The sequence below is a fragment of the Neomonachus schauinslandi genome, chromosome 1 (assembly GCF_002201575.2).
Source record: "Neomonachus schauinslandi chromosome 1, ASM220157v2, whole genome shotgun sequence".
Taxonomy (NCBI): domain Eukaryota; kingdom Metazoa; phylum Chordata; class Mammalia; order Carnivora; family Phocidae; genus Neomonachus; species Neomonachus schauinslandi.
Window position 1 is genome coordinate 140266225 of NC_058403.1, and position 27477 is coordinate 140293701.

Genomic DNA, 27477 nt, shown 5'->3' on the forward strand with positions numbered 1-27477 from the left:
GAGGTGAACTTGAATTTCAGCCAAGGTTAGGCAGGGGCAATCTGGTGAAGGTGGTAGATGATCATCCTGGGAAATGCCCCTCCCCCAGAAAAGTTGTATTATGGAACTGGTTTTCATGTTAACGCACACTGACTGAAGGTCACAGCAAGAAAGACGTGAGTGGTGTGAGCAAAGTTTGACTCTTTGAAATAAGTGAATAACCTCTCAATGTAAAAATAATTCCCCCACTCCATTACAAAGTGGCACATATTTTTTGAAGAAATGTTATGAAATATTGTAAGATGAAGGACAACTGGTGGAATAGAGTGGCCAAAAGCACTGAGGAACATCCATAGATTTGAGGATAGTCTACCATGTTCTAGATGTACATCAGAGAAAAATCAGGTGTGTATTGCTGAGAAGGCTTAGGCATGCTGTCTCTTATTTCTTTCTCAAATACCTGTTTCTGTCTCCCATAACACTGCTGATTTCCTGTTATATATCAATGGGAAGTTGTGCTTGTAGGAAAAGATAGTCTCAAAGTTTTACCAAGTAAAGTAAAAAAAAAAAAAAAAAAAGTAAAAAGTAAACCAACGGAGATTGAGCACATTTCTTAAATTGGCATGTCTTCTTGTATAAGTTGATTTCCTGCTTTGGTATATGTTTAGATTTGTTGTCCCCTTTTGGCCTCATCTTGGTTAAAGTAATGTGGGTGGGAGAGGAAGTTTTCACACCTAGCAATCTACAGAATCTGAGGTCCAAGAAATAGGTGCTTTTGGGAAATGGGCACATCTAGTGTGAACTAAGTGGTTATTAACAGTGAAAGCTGATAGGACAAAGTAGTTCAAATGAAGACTACTATTGTGGGATATAGGTGGTATTTGACCCAGAAGCTAAGCACAAATAGGCACATCTACCTCACTGACGTGCTTTCCATATTTTGTTGAAGTTTGAGCTTATAAAAAAATTAGATTGTTGCCAATTGACCTAATACATGGTGTTTACTTTCTTTGAAGGTATTTTTTCAGCCAGCTGACAAATGGCTCCTCTTGTGTTTTTTTTTTCTTTTAAATAATTTTTTCCATGCTAGAAATCAGAGAATCAGAATTCCATTTAACTTTCTGATAAAGAAAAAAATCTGAACAGTGAGTTTTTATTTTGCCTGTGCTTCTGATACTTCTGAAACAATCTTAACTATCTAAGGGTTATTTCACACTTTGCATAACTTCGGAAGCTTACATAACCTTGTTTGCTGAAATCCCCTTAAATAGGCCACCACCCCCATGTGTGTGGTGTGTCATGGAAGAAGATTTGAGACCTGGGTTACATGATCTTGGCATTGTCGCTTTATCAGAAACTTGGGTTATTTCACCTCTGTGGGTCTCCACTTCTTTATCTGCAAAATGGAATCAAAGTACTTTACCTGGGAGGGCTGTTACACAGACTATGGGGCATTCATTGCCCTATCTTGAAGGCCTCATAGCCAGAGACAGCCCGGAATTTTTTTTTTGTGGGGAGGAAGGGTGCAGAATATCTCCTACTACTGATTTTTTTTCTTCTGGTTTTGTCAGTTCAAGTAAGGCTTGAAGGTAAGAATGTGAAAGGAGCACTATCTTCACTGTCTTAATTTTCCCAGCCTAAGTATCTCTGCCACCCACCCCCCTCTTCCTCATTTTATCATAGCAAGAAAGCACAAGCAAGCAGCAAGAACCTGAAAAATCTGATCAAGAGCATCCCTATTTTTGTGCTGTTGAGGAGAACTGGAGGCTGCCTAGCTTCCTGGTGTGAAATGAAGCACTTACTGGAAATGTAGCAATTGAGAACACTGGTCTTTCTATGTTGTTCCTGATACCATCTGCCTGGAGCCCTTCATTTCCAGGCTCTTGGTAGCTAGCTGGTAAAGAAGAGACCTAAAGATAGAAACTGTGGCTAATGAGAATACTGTTGCAAACTTACTGCAAGCATTTTTCTTGTTTTTCCTCCAGACTAAAGAGTAGCACCCTTCAAGAGCAAATACATTTAACTAGGAAGTTAAAAAAAAAGGGGGGGGGGCATTATCTAAATAAGAATCAAATTAGTTAGAACATTTTCACTATTGAAACAAGGCATACCTTGCCCTTCCGGCCTCACGTCTTTCCAATGAAAGATTCTGTAATGTTCTGATTTGCTTCACTGTTATCTTTGTGGATTCATAGCAGGTGCTGTTGTCAGTAGTCTTACCATCTACTACTGCCATCCTGCAAGAACACGTGAGCCCCAAAGCAAAATCTGAGCTAACAAATTCAGCCAGTGGAAAAGGTGAAAATTGACTTTCAGGTGATGATAGAATGTTGAGAAGTTAGAGCTTTGGAAATTTTCCCTGGTGGTGTTATCCTGATTCTTTATCTCAGTATAAATTCATGTGACTGTACAGTAGCAAACTCTCAAATTTTTATTTTTATTTTTTTTGGCAGGTTCTTGTACAAATGTATAACATATATGCATCACATTGACTTTGAGAGAATCGTTCTGTAATTTAATGAATAGAAAGTATACTTTATTGATAATTGTGTTGAAGATCGTTTTGTAATATGTATAAAATCGTAATTTAATAATATTCAGTGGTTGATATGCTATCAAATGAGAGAATCTTTAGCAGAATTTATTTATATATATATAAATATATATAAATATATAAAAAAATATATATAAAATATGTAAAATATTATATATTTTTAAGTCTGTTATTTCTGATTTAACATCAAGAGTTTGGAAAATCTAAATCAATATTCATGTGATTCAGGAATTTTTTTTTTTTTTGCCCTAGGAGGTTTTAGAAGAATGATCAGAAGGAGTTTTTGCAAGCCATTAAAAAAAATGTGTTTAAATAGGAATTATAACCTAGAATTGATAAATAGGTAAATTTCTACTATAATTTCTTAAGGAAAAATAGTTCAATATTACACAGCTATGCCTGTATTTAAGGAACTGATTTGAAAAATTAGTGCTTTTGTTATCTAAGACCACTGCAAAGTTTATAGAGCAAAAGATACTCATCAGGACACATTATTAATAAGTTGTATAGATTAAAATTATATAAGTGAAGAGATAACATTTCGAAATTGATTTTATAAAATAGGTCAGTATATCACAGTGTTTCTTCTACTCATTAATTTGCACGTTAGTAACTGATGCCCCGTATGATGTGTGCTGCAGACCGGGAGAAAAGAAGTATGTGGAGATAGTCCCCTGTTATATTATTTCCCTTCAAGTACACATCAGCTTTCCACTCCACAGGATGTCTCACATCTGAAATTCACCATGTCCACAGATGAAGTCCTCTCCCACCTGGTGTTTTCTGTTGTGTTCTCTGTGTCAGTGAGTGGCCACAGCATTTCCCTGGGAGCCAGACAAACTGGGAGCCTTCTTTGAATCCTCTTTTCTTAGTCCCTGCAGGCCCTGTGAATCTTGTAGGGCCTCCCTCAAAGCTGCCCTTTTTTCTCCATCCATACTTCCAGTGCCTTCTATAAGCTCAGTGTCCTTTTTCCCATCTTACAGCAGCTCTGGCAAAGCTAAGGAGAAAGAGAAAGCATAAATAACTAGTTTAGGCCAGATTTCAGCAAACCATGGTCCAGGCAAAGTCTGGTAAGGCCTGTAAGCTATCAATGGTTAGTAACATTTGAAAATGTTACTAACCATTGATATACATGACAGAGATAGTTTGTAGCCTGCAAAGCTTAAATATTCACAAGTCTGGTCCTTAACTAGAAATAACTTGTTGAACCCTGGCATAGGCAATGAAAATTGGGATGCCACTATAGGTGTGGTAAAGAAAAAAATCATGTGAGTATCTTCATATCATTATTTGGAAAGTTTGATGAAATGGATAGTTTCCTTGAGAACTGTAAATTTACTAAAACTGCAACTGACTAAAGAATAAATAAAAAGCCCTTAGAAAATTGAATTAGTAGTTAAAACTCTGTGTCTGTCTGTCTCACACAGACATACTGAAGACCTAGGCCCTAATAGCTGGTGTATCAGTCAAGAGTTCAGAGACCACAGGGCTACTGTGTGTAGGTACGTACACGCAGACATTAAGGCCAGATACTAGGTCATGTGACTGCGGGAGCTAGTTGGGCAAGTCTGAAGTGTAGGGCAGGCCAGGCTATGGGGAAGAATGGCTATCAGCATTGGAACTCTTGGTTCTGAGCTGAAGCTGCAGTTTACAGAAGGAATTCTTTAGGAAAATCTCAGTTCTGTTCTTCAAGCTTTTCAGGCCCACCCAGATTATCTAGGATAATCTCTTTTACTTAAAATCAACTGAGAATAGACTTTAATCACATCTGCCAACTACCTTCCCAGCAATACCTGGATTAGTATTTGTTTGAATAACTGGAGACTATAGCCTAGCCAAGTTGATTCATAAAACTGACAATCACAGGTAGTTTCTACCAAAGTTTAAAGGAACTGATAATGATCTTTATTTTATACAGAATGTTCCAGAGAATATAAGGGAAGAGATAGGTCCCTAGTTTATTTAAATAATGTAACTGTGATACCAAAGCAACACAGAAGAAAATCATAGGCAAATCTCAACATGAAGATAACTATAAAAATTCTAAACGGAATTTGAGCATCCAAAACAGAGGTGCTGTTAGTGTTCTACCCATCATTTTTCTAAAGGACATAGCCAGTAAGAATTTAAAAAGTAAGAGCAGAGCTGTCCCAGTGATTGTCTCCATAGAAATTAGAAGAGACTATGGCCAATTTATTAGAACTAATGAGAGTTAAGTGAGATTATGTTGGCTGTAAGGACAATATAAAAAGTTCAAGTGAAACCAGCAACAAATAATTACATGTTACTTATGAAAAGTTACCTTTACCAGTAGAAATGAATCTAGTAAAAGATGAACAGTATCTTCAAGGAGAAAATTATAGACCTTTTTCTCTACTTAATTATTTAAAGCTATGTGTTAAAATCACCCATTATGAGTGCAGATGTTTACCCTGTTTTAAAGCTAATATATTATAAATTGAGGTAAAATATGCAGTGCAGTTTATAGATTGTAAGTTTTGATAATGTATATGAGCAAATCAAGACATCCCCCAGAGAATACCCTTCTCAACTCCCATAGATAACCAGTGTTCTATTCTTCATCAGCACCGAGTTTTTCATGTTCTAGAACCATGTAGTATTTATTCTTGTGCCTGGCTTGTCCTCAACAGAGTTCTTGAGCTCCACCCATGCTGAGTGTATCGGTTGTTAGTTCTTTTGTATTGCTGAGTAGTATTCAGTTGAGCATTTAGGTTGTTTCCAATTTGGGGCTAGTATGAATGCTTCCATAAACAGACTTGTACAAGTCATTTTCTGGAAGTGTGTTGTCATTTACATTGGGTGAATGAATACCTAGGAGTGGAAAGTAGGTTGGGTGTATATTTAACTATAACTTAACGATTAGCTTTTCAGAGAAGTTTCTCTCTTCACACTCTTACCAGCAATAGATGAAAGTTCCAGTTGCTCCATGTTCTGACATTTGGTGTTGTCAGTATTTTTAATTTTAGTCATTCTTGTGGGTGTGAAATGGTATAATGGAGTTCATTTGCATTTTCTTAATGACTGATGATTTTGAACACCTGTTCATCTAAATATTTACAATTTGTATATATTTTTGAGGAATCCATTCACACCTTTTGTCCCTTTTTTATTGGGTTTTTTATTTGGTTGTTTATACTTTGTTATTGATATGTAGGAGTTCTTTATATATGCTAAATTCAAGTCCTTTGTCAAATATATGTATGTATCTATATATATAGATATAGATCTGTACCTATTTTTTTAAAGATTTTATTTATTTGAGAGAGAGAAAGAGAGAGCAGGAGTGAGATGAGGGGCAGAGGGAGAGGCAGGCTTCCCGCTGAGCAGGGAGCCCAATGCGGTACTTGATCCCAGGACCCTGGGATCATGATTTGAGCCGAAGGCAGATGCTTAAACTGAGCCAACCAGGTGCCCTGTACCTATTTCTGTACTATCTGTCTGTCTACCTACTGTGAACGCTTTCTCCTGGCTTGCCTTTTAATTTTCTTCATGGTGTTTTTCAATGAACAGATTTTATATTTGATGAAATTAAATTTATCTTTTTTTCTTCTGTTTAGTGCCTTTGTGTCTTCTTTAACAAAAAAAATCTTTGTCTACTCTGAGGAATTGAAGGTTTTTTTGGTTTAATAGTTTTAGTTTTTATATTTAGGTTTATGATCTGTGGCAACTTAGTTTTTGTGGGTACTGTGAAGTAGGAGATCAGGTTTAGGCTGATTTTTTTTCCCCCCCTCCATTTTTATCCAGGTCTACCACCATTTGTTGAAAATGCTTTTATTGGGTGCCTGGGTGGCTCATTCGGTTAAGCATCTGCCTTTGGCTCAGGTCATGATCTCAGGGACCTGGGATCGAGTCCCACGTCGGGCTCCCTGCTCAGCAAAGAGTCTGCTTCTCTCTCTCTGCCCCTCCTCCCTGCTCGTGCCCTCTCTCTCTTTCTCTTTCTCGCTTTCTCAAATAAATAAAATATTTTAAAAATACTGCTTTTCTTCATTCAGTAACCTTGGTGAATCTGTCAAAATAAAGTGACTGTATATAGGTGGAAACATTTCTGGACTCTATTTTGTTACACGAATCTATTTGTTTATCCTAATTATACCAGTACTATACCACTTTGATGGCTGTAGCTTTGTGGTGAGACTTGCAATCACTTGAGATCAGGTAGTGTAAGTCATCCACATTTGTTCTTCTATTTTAATGTTGTTTTGGTTATTCTAGGTCCTTTATTCTTAGACATTTTTAAGCTTTTTAAAATTATAACTTTGTTTTGAAATAGTTTAATGCATCAAGCTGCAAAACATGGCAGTTTTTATGTTCCTTTTCTCCAGCTTTTCCTAATGATACTGTCTCTCATAACCATAGTACAGGTCTTCAGTGAGTATGATATTGCCTTCAAAGGGGCAAAAATTGTTATTGGAGGGAGAAAATAATCTTGCTCTTTTAATGTATGAACTACTGTTATACATGCAGCATATAAATAGATAGTGTGTCTGTGGTATTAACAGTTCTTGGGGGCATTAGAAAAAAAAATCTCTAAAGCTCTTCTAGAGTAAAAATGGAAAAAAGCTGGGACACACTGCTATAATTAATTGTACCTAAGGAAATCAGGAATTGACATTAGTATGCTAACTCAGATACATATCTTAGTTGAATTTTACCAAACTTTACATGGTGTGTGTGTGTGTGTGTGTGTGTGTAGTTATGATATTTTATTGTCTGTGAATAGTCAAGTAACCGTGATCACAGCATACAGAACTGTTTTATCAGCACAAAGGAAACCCCTCATGCTTGCTTTTAATAGTCATACTGCTTCCTTAGCTCTGAACTATTGGCAACCAGTGATCTGTTTTCCATCACCCTGATTATGTTACTTTAAGGATGTTATATAAATAGAATCATAATGCGTAGCCCTTTGAGATGGTCTTTTTTTCATACAATATAATGCGCTTGAGATCCATCCAAGTTGCTGTTGCTGTTGTGTATCAATAGTTCATTCTGTTTTTGGGTTTTTTTTAAGATTTTATTTATTTATTTGAGAGAGAGAGAGAATGAGAGAGAGAGCATGAGGGGGGGAGGGTCAGAGGGAGAAGCAGACTCCCCGCCGAGCAGGGAGCCCGATGTGGGACTCGAACCCGGGACTGCAGGATCATGACCTGAGCCGAAGGCAGTCGCTCAACCAACTGAGCCACCCAGGCGCCCCAGTTCATTCTGTTTTATTGCTGAGTAACATTTCATTGTCTTGAACTGTTATTCATTCACCTTTTGAAGTACTTTTGGGTTAACTGCATGTTTTGGCTATTACAGGTAAAGCCACAGTGAACATCAGTGCACAGGTTTTTGTGTGAACATATTTTCATTTCTTGAATAAATCCTGACGAGTGTGTTTGCTGGGTTATATGGTAAATGTATGTTTAACTTCATAAGAAACTGCCTGATTATCTTCCAGAGTGCCTATATACCATTTAATGTTCCCACTGGGAATGTCTAAGAGATCCAGTTACTCTGCATCCTTGTTAGTATTATTACTTTTTTTCTTTTAGCCATCTTAATAGGTCTTTAATGGTAACTTTTGTAACTTTATTTTGGATTTCCCCAATGACTAATGAGTTAAGCATCTCTTAACGTTTATTCGCTATCCTTCTATCTCCTTGTATAGTGTTTGCTCAAGTCTTTTGCCCATTTCCAAATGGATTGTTTTCTTACTGTTGAAGTTTAAAAAAGCCTTTATATATTGGATGCAAGTCCTTTATCAGGTATGAAATTTGTGAATAATTTTTTCCCACTATGTGGCTTGTCTTTATCTTCCTAAGAGCAGTTTTTGTAGAGTGAAAGTTTTAATTTGGATGAAGTTTGAATTTATTGGTTTTTTTTTTTTTTTTTTCTTTTATGGATCATGAGTTGGTATCATGTATAACAACTCTTTGTTTACGCTGGGTCATGAAGATTTTCCCCTATGATTTCTTATAGAAGTTTTTTTCCTTTAACTTTTTATTTTGAAATGATTAGAGACTCACGGGAAGTTGCAAAAAATACTGTAGAAAGTCCTACATGTCCTTCATGCTGCTTCCCTCAGTGGTGGTCTCTGTATAACTGTAGTATAATATCAAAAGCAGTATTTGTGGAACATAAGGAATAGCATGGAGGACATTAGGAGAAGGAAGGGAAAAATGAAGTGGGGGGAATCGGAGGGGTAGATGAACCATGAGAGACTGTGGACTCCGAGAAACAAACTGAGGGGTCTAGAGGGGAGGGGGGTGGGAGGATGGGTTAGCCCGGTGGTGGGTATTAAGGAGGGCACGTACTGCATGGAGCACTGGGTGTTAAATGAAAACAATGAATCATGGAACACTTCATCTAAAACTAATGATGTACTGTATGGTGACTAACATAACATAATAAAACTAAATTAAAAAAAAATCAAAAGCAGGAAACTGAAGTTGGTATAATACTATACCTAGAATATAGATCTCTTCAGTTTTCACCAGTTTTTATATACATGCATATGTTTGTGTATAGTTGTATGCAGTTTTATTCCATGTTCCTCTTCTTACAAGGAAAACATTCAGTGTTTTACATTAAGTGTGGTATAGGACTTTTTAGCTATAGGATTTTTGCAGACACTCTGTAGGTTGAAGAAGTTCCTTTTTATTATTGAAAGTTTTGTTTGTTTTTAATGAATGGTATTTATTAAATTTTTTTCCTTCAATTGATGTGATCATATGGTTCTCTTTTTTTAGACTGTTAATATGGTATTGATTGATTTTCAAATAGTGAACCAACCTTGTATCTTGGAATAAATCCAACTTGATATGGTGTTTTTTTCTTTTTCAACATTGCTGGATTCGATTTGCTAATACTTTGTTGAGAATTTTTGAGTCTATATGCATGAGGAATATTGGTCTGTGTTTTTTTGTTTTTTTTGTCTTTTTAATACTGCCTTTGCTTTTGATATTAGAGTAATGCTGATCTCATAAAATATACTGGGAAGAGACTATAGAGTTGGTGCTATTTGTCCTATAAATATTTCAGAGACTTTGTCAGTGAAGCCATCTGGGCCAATTTTATTGATTTTTCTAAAACAACAACAAAAACACTTCAGTATGATTATCTCATTTGTTTCCCTGTTGTCAATTTTACTGAATTCTCTTATTTTTATTTTTTTATTTGCTTGTTTTAGGTTCTTTTTGTCCTTTCTCTAATTTTGTCAGATGGAAGCACAGATTATTAGTTTGAGACTTTCTTCTTAAATGTGAACATTTATTGCTATAAATTGCACTACAAGCACTGCTTTAGCTTTGTCTTAGAACCTTTAGTAAATTTTGTTTTTATTTTCATTCAGGTCATTGTATTCTTCTACTCTCCTTGATACTTCTTCTTTGATCTATGAATTATTTAGAAGAGTGCTATTTAGTTTCCAAGTGTTAGGAGATTTTCCTGCTACTTTTTGTTCTTGGTATCTAGTTGATTCCATTATGGTCAGAGAAAATACTTTCAATCTGTTGATACTCCATTTGATTTATCTAGTGTTTTAAAAATTTTTTTTTTTAGTGGTTGTTTTAAAGATTACACTGTATGTACATAGTTTATTACAGTCTCCCATTGTGAACATTTTATCATTTAAGTGGAATATAGATAATCTTGCTATCACCAAAGTTGCTTTACCGTCTCCCCTTTATGGTATAGTCATCCTTAATATTACCTCTATATACATTGAGAATGCTATGATTTTTGCTTCTGTCAAAAATAATATTTAAAACTCAAGAGTAGTTTATTTACCTTTCTGTTGCCTTTTCTTCATTCCTGTTGTTCTGAGTTACCTCTTGTTATCATATCCTTCCTGTTTGAATAACTTCCCCTAGCCATTCTTTGAAAGTAGGTCTGCTTGCAAGAAATTACCTTAGCTTCCCTTCATCTGAGTTGTCTTTATTTTATCTTCAATCCTAAAGAATGTTTGATGGATATAGAATTCTTGATTGACAGTTCTTTTCTTTAGTACTTGAAAATATTATGCACTTCCTTCTGATGTCTGTGGTTTCTGATGAGAAATCCTTTGTCTTTTGAATTTTTGTTCTTTATTTCTCTCTGATGCTTTGAAGATTTTTCTTTGCCTTTCATTTTCAGAAGTTTGATTGTGATGTGTCTAGGTGTGTGTTTTTTGGGGTTTTTAACTGTTTTTCTTAATAGGTTTATGTCTTTTCCTCATATGGAAAGGATTCAGCTATTATTTCTTCAAATATTTTTTTGTCTCTGCATTCTTTTTCCTTTTTTTCTGAGACTCTGGTAAAATAAGTGCTAGATTTCTTTTTTGGTCTTGCAGGTCCCTGAGCCTTTGTTCATTTTTTAAAAAGCTATTTTTTAATAATGTCATCTCCATTTGATTTTTGTATATTAATCGTATATCTGGAAACCTTGCTGAACTCACTGATTCGTTCTAGTAGCTTTTTTTGTAGATTCTATTGAATTTTCTAGATAGATGATCATATTACCTTTGAATAGCTACAGTTTTATTTCTTTTCAATCCAGAAGCCTTTTATTTTTCTTACTTTATTACACTGTCTAGAACATCAAGTATAATGTTAAATAGAAGTGGCAAAAGCAGACTTCTTTACCTTGTTCCCTATTTTGGGGGGAAAACTTTTGGTGTTCACTAATAAATATGTTAGTGGGTTTTTTTCTGTAGCTATTATTTATCATGTCAAGGAAGTTTCCTTCTGTTTCTACTTTACTGGAAGATTTTATTAGGAATGGTTGTTGGATTTTGTCAGATGTATCTTCTGTGTCTATTATAACCATGTGTTTTTCCTTTTTTAGCTTTTTAGTCTGTTGCATTACATTTATCAATTTTTGAATGTTAAGTAAATCTTGCAATCCTAGGATAGACCTTATTTAGTCATGATGTAGTATCCTTTTTTATATTATTGGATTTAATTTGCTAATTTTTCATTAAGATTTTTGCATCTATGTTGATGAGATATTGGATTGTAGTTTTCTTGTAATGTCTTTGCCTGGTTTTGGTATCAGGGTAAACTTCAATTTTCTGTAAGCGTTTGTATGGAATTGGTATTATTTCTTTTTTAAATGTTTGGTCAAATTCACATGAGGCTACCTATGTCTGGAATTATTTTTTGGGAGAAAGCTTTTAAATACAGATTCAATTTCCTCAGTAGATACAGGGCTATCGTGGTTATCTAGCTCCGTCTTCTTGAGTTACCTTTGGTTGTTTGTGCTGTCAATTTTATTGGCCTACATTTAAAAAATATTTGAAAAGATTATGATCATTTAAAACTGTGTCATTTCTAATGTTTGTGATATCTCTTTTTTTTCCTGGCTAGTGACTTATCAATTTTAATAATCTTTGCAAAGAATCAGCTTTGGTTTCCTTTCTTCTATTATTTTATTTTCCAGTTTATTGATTTTGACTTTGATCTTTATTTATTTTGTGTTTAGTTTATTTAGTTTCCAAATATTTGGAGATTATCAAGACATTTTTCTGTTACTGATTTTTAACTTAATTACATTGGTGTCAGGGAACATACTTTGTATGATTTGAATTCTTTTAAATTTACTGAGATTTGTTTCATAGTACAGAGTCTGGTTTATCTTGGTTAATATTCAGCTGTTATTAAGAGGAATATTCTGTAAATGGGTCAAAGTAGTTGATAATATGGTTCAAGTATTTTACAATTTTAATATGTAAATTTAAATATGTTTTTCTAATATGTTTTATATATTTCACATTTGTACATCATGGATTCGTTTTTATTTTATCAGGGTATATTCTTTATTACTTGTTATGGCACATTTTGTTTTACAAAGAAGGTCACAACATTATCTTCCATTCCTCATGCTCTTCTGTAATGTGGCCTTGCAAGAAAGAATGGGGTCTTCATTCCCCTGCACTTGAGTATAGCCTGTCCTTAGTGACTTGATCAATGTAGTGCTGTAGGAATGATGCTTCCTGGCTTCTATGACAGGGTCAGGAAAGGCCAGACTGCTTTCACTTGGTTTTCTTGGAACTGCTTGCTCTCTAGACATTCCTTCTTAGATTGCTCCCTCTCAGGACCTACCTGCTGCACTGTGAGAAGCCATGCATGGGGAAGCTATGCATAGCTGCTCTAGTTTACAGTCCTCACTGAGCCCATTCATCAGCCATTCCAGCCCAGAGATCAAATACGTAAGTGAAGAAAGAAGTCATCTTGAAAGTAGATCCTCCAGCTTCAGCTTTTGCAGCTGTTGATGTCAATGCCAGTCTTTTTTTTTTTTTTAAAGATTTTATTTATTTATCTGACAGAGAGAGAGACAGCGAGAGCAGGAACACAAGCCGGGGAAGTGGGAGAGGGAGAAGCAGGCTTCCCGCCGAGCAGGGAGCCCGATGCGGGGCTCGATCCCAGGACCCCGGGATCATGACCTGAGCCGAAGGCAGACGCTTAACGACTGAGCCACCCAGGCGCCCAATGCCAATCATTTGACTCTTCCTAGAGGAAGCCCCAAGATACTGTGAGGCAGAGAAGAGTCAATTCTGCTTTACCTTTCTGAAGTTCTAGCCTGTTGGCTCTCCAAGCATAACAAATTGTTTTACACCACTAAGTTTGATTGATGGGGTCACTTCATTTCAGTAGGATTTGCAAGAGGTTTCAGTCCCTACATACCTGAAAATATCTTTAACTGCACTCTTAATTGGCTTTGGAACCCTTGGATGTAAAGTAATTCACTCTCAGAGCTTTGAAGTTATTTCTCCATTGTCTTCATGTATCCAAGTCTTGCCAGTGAAACGTGATGTAAATCTGATTCTCATTACTCTGTGTGGATATTGTTTTCTCCCTTTTGAAGCTTTTAGGAGTTTTGACCTTCAGATATTTCTTCAGAGTTTGCGTAGGTAATCTCTAATCCATTTCTTTCTGAGGACTCATGTCTTTTTATTTGCCTCAGTCTATTTATTATACTTTAAAATCTTTTTTTTTTTTTTTTACTCTTTTAACTCTCCAAGATTTGGATATTTCTTGATTAATTACATTTGGTTTCCCCCTTTAACTGTGTTGTCCCTCCCAATTTAGGTGGTTCTTGGCTGTTGTTGATTTTGTTTGCTTTTTGAGATGCCATTTTACACTCTCTGCAAATAACTCTCAGTTCATAGTTGCCTGTATCCAGAGGTGGTTGGGAATTGCATAGTACCAGGAAAAGTTTAGGGGTTCCTGGTTTTCCTAGGTGTCACTAGATACTGGGAAACTTCCTGATCCTTTGGGGGTAAATACACGTATTTATTTCTTTTACCCATGGTCTAAAGGCAGCAGAAGAGGTGACCCACTTGCTCCTACGGAGGCATTTCAACCAATAATGTTTTGGTATCCTTCAGGGAAGTCTCTTCGCATTTTTGCTGCTTCAGTGCATGGAGCAGTCTCCACTTTGGGCATCAGTTTTTTCTTGGGGAAAAAGTCTTGAGTATATGATTACCTCCTTTAATCTGATCTCATCTGCCTTTTGTCTTTCAAAGAGATTCCTGATTATTTGGTTTCTCTGAGGACATCTACCCTTTGTTTTTCAGGACTCTATTAATTTAAAGAGCTGGTAGGTCTCTGGAGTAGGTGCTCTGTCTACCGTTTTAGTCTAATTGTGGTTGTTTTGTTTAAAATGCACAGAAGTCTCATGTGCTGTGTTTTTATATGCACGTGTAGTTCTTTTTCTTCTGCTAGTTCTTTCTTAGGCTAGTCTTATTACTGGGTTGAGAAACTACTCATGTGTCTCTTAATCTTGGATCTCTTCATTTATCCTTGAATCTCTGAATTGATAAAAATCCTTTTTGTGGATTATATTAAGAAGGAAAATTATAATGTTTTGTTTATTTTTTTAAAGATTTTATTTTATTTATTTGTCAGAGAGAGAGCACAAGCAGGGGGAGTGGCAGGCAGAGGGAAAGGGAGAAGTAGGCTCCCTGCCATGAGCAGGGATCCTGATGTGGGACTCGATCCCAGGGCCCCCGGATCATGACCTGAGCTGAAGGCAGCCGCTTAACCGACTGAGCCACCCAGGCATCCCAAAAATTATATGTTTTAGTTTATGACTTTAATTCTGACAAGACTGCATGGAATATGTTATCAAATACAAGTGTTGCAATATAGCTTGTAGAAATTTTTAGAAACATACTGCTTGTGTCCCACATTTTTTTCTGTTGTATATAAAAAATACTTAGAATGATTTTTACTGACTAAAATAATCACAATTCTATGAGGTTGTAAGAATCAGTTTTTAGTATATTTGTATAGGTTTTCATTTCGAGTAAATCAGAGTGCTTATTTTTTCCCTAAACTGGTGATTTACGTGAGACTTCACTATATTAAAAAAAGATCTTTTTTTTCCCCCCAGGGCAGCATCTCAGACACGTCGAAAAGGATGTTTTGATTCCTAAAATAATGAGAGAAAAAGCCCGAGAGAGATGTTCTGAACGAGTTCAAGGTAAGATTCAAATATTCATATAAATATCAAATACATTTTTTATAATATGATCTGAATTTAATCCTTAGCCTCAGAGTCAAGTAGTGAATGAATTAATATGTATGAATTGCTTCTCACCCTTTCACGGAGATACCAGTATTTCAGCTTTCAGAACTTCCAGACGGTGTTCAATTCATTTACAATTTAAAAATATTCTCCCAAATTACTAGTAAAAATTTTTTTTCCCAGAAGTACAGTTACATATATAGAGAAAAACTTGGTTATGAGTATTTTAGAGAAACAAGTTATTCTGGTGATTTTGATAGGGAAAGAGAAACCTCAAATGTAACATGTACCTGTTTTTTCTTCATCAACATATTCTTATAGATATATATTCTAAGGTGATTTTCTTTGGTGCCATTGTCTATTACTGAATTGTTAATGGAATCTCAGTAGTACTTACAGTGAGTCTTTTTTTTATTTTTTTACTTTTCTATATTTTACATTTCTAAATGGAAGGTATTTATGTAAATGCATGCATTAGGCACCCACGTATGCATATTTTCTTTAGAAAGTGTTTCTTAACATGAGATACTTCTGTATTCTGTAAATCTAGAGAGATGCTGTTGATGAGTATATAATATTTAGTGAAAACATGTAAACAAAGCAGTGGAAGGTGAAAAATGAGGCCATATATGGAGGGTCATTAGAAAAGCAGATGGCAATATTACTGTAGAAATGTCTTTTTAAACAAATCTACCTCCTGGAATGGCCGTCTAAAAGAAATAGTAGTATAATTTTTGCTGATGTAGGCTGTTTCCTGTCTCCCTTCTTCACCTTTCCCTGTAGTCTTCTTCCTTGAGGGACCTCAGTGATTCTTTGTGAGGATGATGGGCTGTAATTCCACAGCAGGTTTCTCTACAGGAGAGCCAGGCTGTGTCAACTGTAGTTTTGGGACCATGTCAGTAATGTTTGGATGCCGGGAACATTTCTGTCCCTCTGATGGTGTTCTCAGAGAATGACCTTTGGAATCCATGGATTGAAGCAGTAAAAGAAGAGTAATTCCTCAGAATGGACATTGTGTGATGGTCCTTTCTGTTTCTTAGATGACTTATTATGACCTATTCCAGTTTCAAATCCATTCATAAGATTTAAGTTAAATCCATAAATAATGTTATCAATAATTACTTAGTATCATTCTATGATACTAGTTTTGCTTTCACTGTGAATTAGTTGTTTAATCAGGAAGGAAGATTCCTTCCACCCACACCCCCAGGTGTCAGGAGAAACTAACCCATTGCCACCTGCAGACAGGGCTCGGTGCAAAGCTGGAATTGGCAGATGTAATGCTGATAGTCTGAAGAGAGAATTCTCCGCTTGCCTTAGAACTTGAAAAAAAAAAAAAAAAAACCTGTCCTGACTCAGGTGAGGGAGGATAAAAATCAATGTGTGATGAAATTATAGGGCTAAAATTTCCCTACCAGGAAAATTTACTTATTACTGATATATTGGTTCAAAGTTATAAATATGAGCTGTATTTATGCTGTTTTTAACACATTATTCTGATATTTAGAATGAAAAAAGCTTTACTCACATGATTCAGATGAAAATGCAAAATTGGGTTTGGGTTTCAGAACTGCCTTTGCTTACTCATAGATAGTGAAACTGTTTTGGGTTTTTTTAAATGAAAGAAATAGAGTATAACTTTAAAATATTTATAAGTTTGTGTTGCACAACGACTATCATATAATGAGTGGTACAGAAAAAATGTTTATTTTTTGCTTCTTTATCAGAAGTTAAGTTGTTTAGGATGTTTGTTGATTGGTTTTTTTTTTAATATACTTAAAATCTTCTGAAGACTGAAACCATCTTAAAATTTGACATCTGCTTGGGTTATTGCAATGCATTTGTCCCTATTAGAACATGTTACAACAATTGATTTTTGAATATTTGAATCTTTTATAGATAATCATATATTGATTTTTTTTTAGGCCATATGGTCTAAAACAGTGTTAGAGAATCTAAAATTGATTATAAAACAGTACTCTTTAGTATTCTTGCTTAATCATGTGATTTAGTAAAGAGCATACATTGGTATTAAGCAGCAGCAGAAGAGCTACATTTGAACTGAACAATAAGATGTAATTTAGAATCAGGACACTTCCCTTGTAGTTTATTTACTACTTATAGCCTTTGCTTTATTAAATAATTGTAGGAATTTATATAAAAGCATTATGTGTATAGCTCTTGGGTAAAGATACAGGAATTTTAATAAGTGATCTGACTTTCTGCTAAATGCCTTAAACCTGATTATGTAGGAAAGCTTTTCTGTTTAATTTTTTGCATGTCATTTCAACCCAGCTGATCATAAGAACTGGGTCACACAGCCAGCAACTTAGGTTTGTGAAGGGAATGGAACAGCTTTTCCAAGGACAAAGAGAAATGAAATCACTTTCAATGAAAGAAAGATGCCTCATTATAGTCACCAACAGCAGTTATTGACAGCTACACTTCCTATTAACAAGGAGCATTTAACTAAGAGTTTGGCTGTTGGATCTTTGGACTTGATCTAATTTGCTAGCATTAATTAGTTTCTTTTGAGCACAGACACTTGGTGCTCACAGCTATAGATTTGGAGGGCTAATTAGGATAGAAAATTGAACAGAATGGGGTAAGGCATTAACCTTCAACCATTACCAGCTGGGACACTGATAAAGACCACAGAGTCCAAATGCTCCCTATTGATGGGAAGAGTACCTTAATGAATATCAATTTCAGCCAGGTTGCTATATTCTTACTAGTTCTCTCTTCATTATAATTTTTAACCAGTTTGCATGATACCTTCATTATCTATATATATACTATTGGTTTTTACTATACACTGATTTAGTCTGAGTTGCATATTTTATCTTATGTTTAAACACAATTAATATTTGTCTTAAGTAGCCAGTAATATTTAGAATGTTTCATTGTTATATGCCTTAATACTTCTAAAATTTAATTTTCATTTACAATTCAGAATTCTTATTCTGCAGTGAATTTTTATAAAGTCACAGTAATGTGATTTCAAATAATGAAAACTATAACCAGAAACAAAATCTCAGCTTCTGGGTAACATATTAAACTGGTGTCAACTTGACAATCTTTGTCTTTATAAAATACACTTTTTTTGTTTTTTGTTTGTTTTGAGTAGAAAAATAGTACTCATCACCTTTTCTTTTGGAATTTAACTTTGATTTGATGAGTAAAGGTGGCTTGACTTAGAGATTAGATGCAGAATCTGATCTTGTTATATACACTTAGATAAGATTATTAACTGTTGGTAGAGTATATATCAACAGAAAAGAAAGTGATCAATTCGTTTAGGTAGACAACTAAATTTTACAGTATTCTTCTTTTGCCAGTGATATTGGCAGTAAATAGAGCCATTAAAATTACCAAAGTGTATTTTTAAATGTTAACACAATGAACACTGACTATGTTGGGAATGAAACTGAAGAAAAATTCTAGAATGTCATGCCTCTCTCCAGGTCTCCCATTTCCGAAAAGCCAAAACAAATTCTCTTCCATCAAGTGTGATGGTGGAATCATTGCTTTTCTTGGATCTGGGAGTTACCAACTTGTGATGTTTTAGGAAGATGGTTTGATGACCTCTGGAGGTTACTTTTCATTCTATGACTTTTTGCATATGTTTGACTCTTTGCTAATTTAATTTATATTTTCTATGTTAGTAATACTGTGTCATATGTTATATATATAGTTTGTCATATATACACTTATATAATGCATATAAGTAAAGTATGCAATCTCGTGTCACAGTTTTTCTTGTGGAAATAGTCCATGAGAGAGTCACTGAATTACTGTTTTGTAAAAATTCATTATATTTTGCTGCTTTTTTTGAATTGCATAGTTGGCATTTGATATAAAGCTTCCATGTTGAATACCGAAGTTAGATTTAAAAATAACTTTTTTTTTCTTGTTTCTATGACCCATCAAGACCAAAGAAGTACCCTATCATCAGGGATGGCCTGGAGCTCTCTTTAACCTAGATGTATCTGCTGCTTACTAACTCCTTTCATCCTTTGGGCTTTCTTTTACCTTATTTTAATGTTTCTTTTGTATTAGTGTCTTCTACAGCAGTCTTTTTGATCTTTTGCCCAATATAGGTGGGGTTAGTTCTAAAGGAATTCTATAAAGCATAAGGAAGCACGGATTGTTCATTTCTTTGAGACCTCGCAGATCTGTAGTTAACATAAAATGCCTGTCTTCTTCTGTCAGTCACGTGCAATTAAATATGTTACATTTTATAAATTCGAAAGATAATATGAACTGATAAAAAAATCAAATTAGGAATGCTTTGGATATTCTTTAGGATGTTTACAGGCGATCCTGTAAACATTAAAACATTATTAAAACAAATTGGAGGGCGCCTGAGTGGCTCAGATGGTTAAGCGTCTGCCTCCGGCTCAGGTCATGATCCCAGGGTCCTGGGATCGAGCCCCACATCGGGCTCCTGGCTCAGCGGGGAGTCTGCTTCTCCCTCTTCCTCTGCTTCTCCCACTGCTCATGCTCTCTCTCTCTATATATCTCTGTGTCTCAAATGAATAAATAAAATCTTTAAAAAAAAAAAAAAAACAAATTGGAGGACTGCAGACTGCAGATGGTCAAAGAAATCAATCTTTTATCCAACTGCATTACTTGTATCTGCCAAAAACTTTTCCTTTGTTGTTTGAATGGTGCTGTTATCACCACGTATATTTTTGCCATTTAACAGTTCACCAGTGTTAACTAACACTGAAGTGGAGATAACTAACTTGGATATACTAGGAGGGTGAAATATATAAAATCACCAAATGTGATGCATATCTGTTATGTATAAGAGTAGATTATGTACTCTAAGAAATGTAAAGAGAAGGTACAGTTCCCCTTCTTTGGCCTTGCACTGGACTCATCACCTATTCATACTCATGGCTAAGATTTATTACAGCCAAAGGGAAAAGGCACATCAGATGAAGTTCAGAGGAAACCAGGCGCAAGCTTCCACAAGCCCTCTCCCAGTAGAGTCACTCAGGATGTGCTTAATTCCTCCAGTGTGGAATTGTGTCAGCATGTGTGAAATGTTGTGTACTAGGGAAACTCATTAGAGACTTTGTCCTCAGAGTTTTTATTAGGAGCTGGTCACATGGGCATCCTTTGGTTAGCCTTACCAAAATTTCAAGACTTCCATAAGGAAAGCAGGTGTTCAGCATAAACCATATGGTTTGCACAAACAGTTTAGACACAGTAAGCCACTCTTAGCAATTAGGGAACGATGGGAACACTCCCAAAATCCAAGTTGTTAGACACCAGCTAAAGGCCAACCTTGCAAACAGGCTTTTCTAAAGATAGCAGCATCAGGCCTGCCATGTTCACCCCTTTCTGCACATGGACATAATACAACTTAATTGCCAATAAGTACTTATGTATGCCTCTCAGGCCTAAAGTCATGGCATGATGAGTAATAGACCTATATCTGACAAATACAGCTGAATTATTTTTAAAAACAACTGAGCCAAGTATATAGTGGTCATTACTTACTGATATAGTGGTTCTCAGTTATGTTTGTTAATTCATACCTGTATTGTAAGACTTAATGGCTTATTACGATTTCTTGTTTTTGAATAACAGGGCAATTTTGTAATTATAACTGTACCTAAGTAATCTTGAATAAATTGGTTAGTTTTCTTCTCACTGAGAGAGATGTAGTCTGTTTTAGTTTTAGAAGTAAGTTAAATCTTTAAATGCTAAATCTTTAAATGACTAAATTAGCAGGGAGTTTTGTCAGGGCAGATGAATTTAATATCTCAACTAATTTATGCAGCTTATTTTTGAAGGTATAAGTGTGAAAAGTCTACATTTGAACACAAAAGCAAAGAATTATGTGACTTGAAACTTAGGAATATTGTTAAGATGAATAAATATTAATATAAAATATCAGCTAACTGTTCTGTGATTACTTCATTAACAAATTTTTATTATTTCCCTAGTTTTCCTAGGCCTCACCTTTCAATGATTTTGCTGTAATAGTTTTAAATTCTTTTATCTTATGAGAAATTAATCCAAAATTAAATATGGTCTTTAAACAGTACCATCCCTTGTTTATAAAATCTGAGTACAAAATCACATTTCACTTCAGCTAACTGATGATCCTTGAGTTGTAATTGACATTCTTTCCAGATAATCAAAGCAGGTGACTGGTTAACTTTTTGCAAATACTCACAAATAATTATATTTTGACTGAAATACATTCTTAGAAGAATCCTGTCTGTCGGAAAGATAAAGGGGAAATCTGGTTTGTACAACACTCTGGAATGCATTTAGATTTTGAACCATTTCAAAAATAATCAGTTCCTTTTTACAGGGGGCTAGAATTTGCTTGGAACTGTAATGTATAAAACAGATAAAAGCAGTATTTTTATTGTAGTATGTTTAATTTTGTTACATTTACAGAGTGAACATACAGAAACAATGTTGCATTATTTTCATGAAGCAAATTTTATTTTTTTTTTTTTTTAAAGATTTTATTTATTTATTTGAGACAGAGAGAATGAGATACAGAGAGCATGAGAGGGAGGAGGGTCAGAGGGAGAAGCAGACTCCCTGCCGAGCAGGGAGCCCGATGCGGGACTCGATCCCGGGACTCCAGGATCATGACCTGAGCCGAAGGCAGTCGCTTAACCAACTGAGCCACCCAGGCGCCCTCATGAAGCAAATTTTAAATCAGATGTTGTAGATTACAGTTGTAGTATAGTATAGTATAGTGTAGATAGTATGTATCTCCTCTTCCAGTTCATTATTCTGGCTTGCTTTTTTTTTTTTTTTTTTTTTAATTTTTTATTGTTATGTTAATCCCCATACATTACATCATTAGTTTTAGATGTAGTGTTCCATGATTCATTGTTTGTGCATAACACCCAGTGCTCCATGCAGAACGTGCCCTCCTCAATACCCATCACCAGGTTAACCCATCCTCCCACCCACCTCTCTAGAACCCTCAGTTTGTTTTTCAGAGTCCATCGTCTCTCATGGTTCGTCTACCCCTCCGATTTCCCCCCCTTCATTCTTCCCCTCCTGCTACCTTCTTTTTTTTTTTTACTTAACATATATTGCATTATTTGTTTCAGAGGTACAGATCTGAGATTCAACAGTCTTGCACAATTCACAGCGCTTACCAGAGCACATACCCTCCCCAGTGTCTATCACCCAGTCACCCCATCCCTCCCACCCCACCCCCCACTCCAGCAACCCTCAGTTTGTTTCCTGAGATTAAGAATTTTTCATATCAGGGCGCCTGGGTGGCTCAGACGGTTAAGCGTCTGCCTTCGGCTCAGGTCATGGTCTCAGAGTCCTGGGATCGAGTCCCGCATCGGGCTCCCTGCTCGGCAGGGAGCCTGCTTCTCCCTCTGCTTCTCTCTCTCTCTCTCTCTGTCTCTCATGAATAAATAAATAAAATTTAAAAAAAAAGTCTTAAAAAAAAAAAGAATTTTTCATATCACTGAGGTCATATGATACATGTCTTTCTCTGTTTGACTTATTTCACTCAGCATAATACCCTCCAGTTCCATCCACGTCGTTGCAAATGGCAAGATCTCATTCCTTTTGATGGCTGCATAATATTCCATTGTATTTATATACCACAAATTCTTTATCCATTCATCTGTCGATGAACATCTTGGCTCTTTCCACAGTTTGGCTATTGTGGACATTGCTGCTATAAACATCGGGGTGCACGTACCCTTTCGGATCCCTACTTTTGTATCTTTGGGGTAAATACCCAGTAGTGCAATTGCTGGATCATATGGTAGCTCTATTTTCAACTTTTTGAGGAACCTCCATACTCTTTTCCAGAGTGGCTGCACCAGCTTGCATTCCCACCAACAGTGTAGGAGGGTTCCCCTTTCTCCACATCCCCGCCAACATCTGTCATTTCCTGACTTGTTAATTTTAGCCATTCTGACTGGTGTGAGGTGGTATCTCATTGAGGTTTTGATTTGGATTTCCCTGATGCCAAGTGATGTTGAGCACTTTTTTATGTTTCTGTTGGCCATTTGGATGTCTTCCTTGCAGAAATGTCTGTTCATGTCTTCTGCCCATTTCTTGATTGGATTCTTTGTTCTTTGGGTGTTGAGTTTGATGAGTTCTTTATAGATTTTGGATACTAGCCCTTTATCTGATATGTCATTTGCAAGTATCTTCTCCCATTTTGTCGGTTTTCTTTTGGTTTTGTTGACTGTTTGCTTTGCAAAAGCTTTTTATCTTGATGAAGTCCCAATAGTTCATTTTTGCCCTTGCTTCCCTTGCCTTTGGCGATGTTTCTAGGAAGAAGTTGCTTCGGCTGAGGTCAAAGAGGTTGCTGCCTGTGTTCTCCTTTAGGATTTTGATGGACTCCTGTCTCACATTGAGGTCTTTCAACCATTTGGAGTCTATTTTTGTGTGTGGTGTAAGGAAATGGTCCAGTTTCATTCTTCTGCATGTGGCTATCCAATTTTCCCAACACCATTTGTTGAAGAGACTGTCTTTTTTCCATTGGGCATTCTTTCCTGCTTTGTCGAAGATGAGTTGACCATAGAGTTGAGGGTCCATTTCTGGGCTCTCTATTCTGTTCCATTGATCTATGTGTCTGTTTTTGTGCCAGTACCATACTGTCTTGATGATGACAGCTTTGTAATAGAGCTTGAAGTCCGGAATTGTAATGCCACCAGCTTTGCTTTTCTTTTTCAACATTCCTCTGGCTCTGCAGGGTCTTTTCTGGTTCCATATAAATTTTAGGATTATTTGTTCCATTTCTTTGAAAAAAGTGGATGGTATTTTGATGGGGATTGCATTGAATGTGTAGATTGCTCTAGGTAGCATTGACATCTTCACAATATTTGTTCTTCCAATCCATGAGCATGGAACGTTTTTCCATTTCTTTGTGTCTTCCTCAATTTCTTTCATGAGTATTTTATAGTTTTCTGAGTACAGATCCTTTGCCTCTTTGGTTAGATTTATTCCTAGGTATCTTATGGTTTTGGGTGTAATTGTAAATGGGATCGACTCCTTAATTTCTCTTTCTTCTGTCTTGTTGTTGGTGTATAGGAATGCCACTGACTTCTGTGCATTGATTTTATATCCTGCCACTTGACTGAATTCCTGTATGAGTTCTAGCAGTTTTGGGGTGGAGTCTTTGGGGTTTTCCACATAAAGTATCCTATCATCTGCAAAGAGTGAGAGTTTGACTTCTTTGCCGATTTGGATGCCTTTTATTTCTTTTTGTTGTCTGATTGCTGTGGCTAGGACTTCCAATACTATGTTGAATAGCAGTGGTGATAGTGGACATCCCTGCCGCGTTCCTGACCTTAGGGGGAAAGCTCTCAGTTTTTCCCCGTTGAGAATGATATTCGCTGTAGGTTTTTCATAGATGGCTTTTATGATATTGAGGTATGGACCCTCTATGCCTATACTCTGAAGAGTTTTGATCAAGAAAGGATGCTGTACTTTGTCAAATGCTTTTTCTGCATCTATTGAGAGGATCTGGCTTGCTTTTTTGAGGAATACAAAATATAGAGTAAATCCTAAATCGTATAAAATAGTAGTCTAAATAGTAATGATTTCTTATGATTTATTCAGATTTTTGGAGTATCATTCAATTAAACAGCTATGAGAGAAATTTGGATCCGAGGCCCCTAAATAAGTTTATCTGGCATCATATTTTAACATATTGGTTGTCTCCAGTATGTTAGCATTCAGTAGTACTATTTGCATATATTTTAGTGTTATCCAGTTATTATATCACTAAAGATATACATATATATATATATGATTTTATTTATTTGCCTGACAGAGAGAGAGAGCACAAGCAGGGGGAGCAGGAGAGGGAGAAGCCGGGAGATCCCATAACCCTGGGATCACGACCTGAGCTGAGGGCAGACACTTAACTGACTGAGCCACCCAGATGCCCCTAAAAATATATTTTTACAAACAGAAACAGAATTTTCAGGTTCCCTTAAGCACTTGAATGGAACGTTAGGGTTATATGGAACATAGTCATTCAGAATGTTTACTGAGTATTTCCCAGCCACCATTATATGAACAGTGAATGAAACGGACAAAAATTCCTACCATTACGGACCTTACGTTTCAGTGAAGGAGGGAGATAAATATTGTAGGTTTATTATAAGTAAATATAAGTGATCTGGAGAAAAAGTTGAGTGAGGGCCATGGAGAATGCTAGAATGGCACTGCAGTTCGTCCCTCCCTCCCTCCCTCCATTCCTCCCTCCCTTCCTCCTTTCCTCCTTTCCTCTTAAGATTTTATTTAATTGGAGAGAGAAAGAAAGTGCATGCAGGGGGAGGGGCAGAGGGAGAGAATCTCCAGCAGACTCTGTGCTGAGCGCACAGCCCATTGTGGGGGTCAATCCCACGACCCTGAGATCATGACCTGAGCCGAAACCAAGAGTTGGATGCTTAACTGACTGAGCCACCCAGGCGCCCCAGGACTGCAGGTTCTGATAGGTGGTCAGTATAGTTCTCACTGAGAAAGTGACATTTGGCAAAATTCGTGAAAGAGGTGAAGGAGTGAGATGTGCAGCTATCTCTGGGCAGAGTGATGTAAACAGTACCTGCAGACCTTGAGGCACTAGACGAAGCTGGCATGTTTGAGGAACACCTAAAAGGTCACTGTGGCGAGGTAGAATGAGGGAGGAGAAGAGTGAAAAGTGAAGGGGTCAGCAAAGGAATTGGGGGTAGAATCCTTTTGGGTCTTACAGGTACTGAGGATCTGTAGGTACTAAGGAGAGAAATGGCAAGACATTGGATGGTTTAGAGCAGTGGAAAGAGACAGGGTCTGGTTTACTATTCAGTAGCATCACTCACTGTTCTGCTAAGTGTAAATGCATTAGGGTCAAGGGGAGAATCAGGGACACAGGTTAAGGATGTGATGGTGGATTAAAAGGGTGGTAGCAATGGAGATGAGGATGAGCACATCTGAGATATATTTTGAAAGTAGAGGCAACATGAAAGAGATAACTTCCTGTTATTTGTCCTGAACAAGTAAAAGGATGGGACTGTAGTGACCAGAGATGAGGAAGAATGTGTGTGGAGAAATATTATTAGTTTAGTTTAGTTTTTGGTGATTGATGGATTAGGAGTTTAGTTTTGGACATGTTAACTCTGAGGTGTCTAGTAGACATCTAAGTTTGAAACTGCTGTATTAAACAGTGGTAAAAATTATTTTAAAAGGAAACAAGGGAATAGAATGTTTATGCAACTGCAATAGTTCTGGTATCAAAAACTGACATTTTTATTTCTTGGTTTTCCTTTAAGATTCCACAGAGACCATTTCCTTTCCAGAGCAAATCATAACTACACTGATTTGTTAATTTAACAAACTATACCTCAGTACTCACAGGGAAAATAATGGTTCCAAACACAGAGGGGAATATGAGGATATGGTCTCATACCACAATAAATAGATTAAATTACCTATTCAGTATGGTGTGACTGGTTAATATGTCACAGTTGATATTAGAATCCAGGTATCTTAATTCCCAGTTTAGTGCTCTTCCATTAACATACCATTTAACTATGTCAAAGATAGCAAATATACCTTATGCTGACTTTAATCAGTTGGAAGTGGCTGCCTAGCATACTACAAAGGGGATCAATCAAAAACCGTGTCATTACCCGGCAATTGCACTACTGGGTATTTACCCCAAAGACACAGATGTGAAAAGAAGGGCGATATGCACCCCAGTGTTCATAGCAGCAATGTCCGCAATAGCCAAACTGTGGACAGAGCCGAGATGCCCTTCAACAGACAAATGGATAAAGAAGATGTGGTCCATATATACAATGGAATATTACTCAGCCATCAGAAAGGATGAATAGCCAACTTTTACATCAACATGGATGGGACTGGAGGAGATTATGCTAAGTGAAATAAGTCAAGCAGAGAAAGTCAATTATCATATGGTTTCACTTATTTGTGGAACATAAGGAATGGCATGGAGTACATTAGGAGAAGGAAGGGAAAAATGGAGGGGGGGAATTGGAGGGAGAGATGAACCATGAGAGACTATGGACTCTGAGAAACAAACTGAGGGTTCTAGAGGGGAGGGGAGTGGGAGGATGGGTTAGCCCGGTGATGGGTATTAAGGAGGGCACGTACTGCATAGAGCACTGGGGGTTGTATGAAAACAATGAATCGTGGATCACTGCATCGACAACTGGTGATGTATGGTGACTAACATAATAAAATAAAATTTAAAAAAACTGTCATTAGATCAGTTAGCTGTGTCTGTCATAGGTGGTAGATTTGGTGGTGATTATATGCTTTGCCTAGTATTAGTTTTTTCTTGCCTATGTGCTAGTTTATTTCTATTTAATACTTTTCTGTTGCTGGATTGTGTGTGCTGTGTATTATTTATCCTAGACTTCACCAAGATGGAAAAGTTATTTTCTTCCTGTAGCTTAAGCAATTTT

The 27477-nt window shown here is 36.3% G+C and overlaps 1 protein-coding gene across 1 annotated transcript in view; it reads left to right on the forward strand.

Moving 5' to 3' along the window:
- The window catches only part of CMC1 (C-X9-C motif containing 1), an 87100-nt gene that overhangs the window by 10326 nt on the left and 49297 nt on the right, over positions 1 to 27477 (forward strand). Inside the window, exon 2 of the mRNA XM_021678830.1 lies at positions 14909 to 14998. Within this exon, the coding sequence (XP_021534505.1) occupies positions 14909 to 14998 (90 nt within the window). The remainder of the gene's footprint in view (positions 1 to 14908; positions 14999 to 27477) is intronic.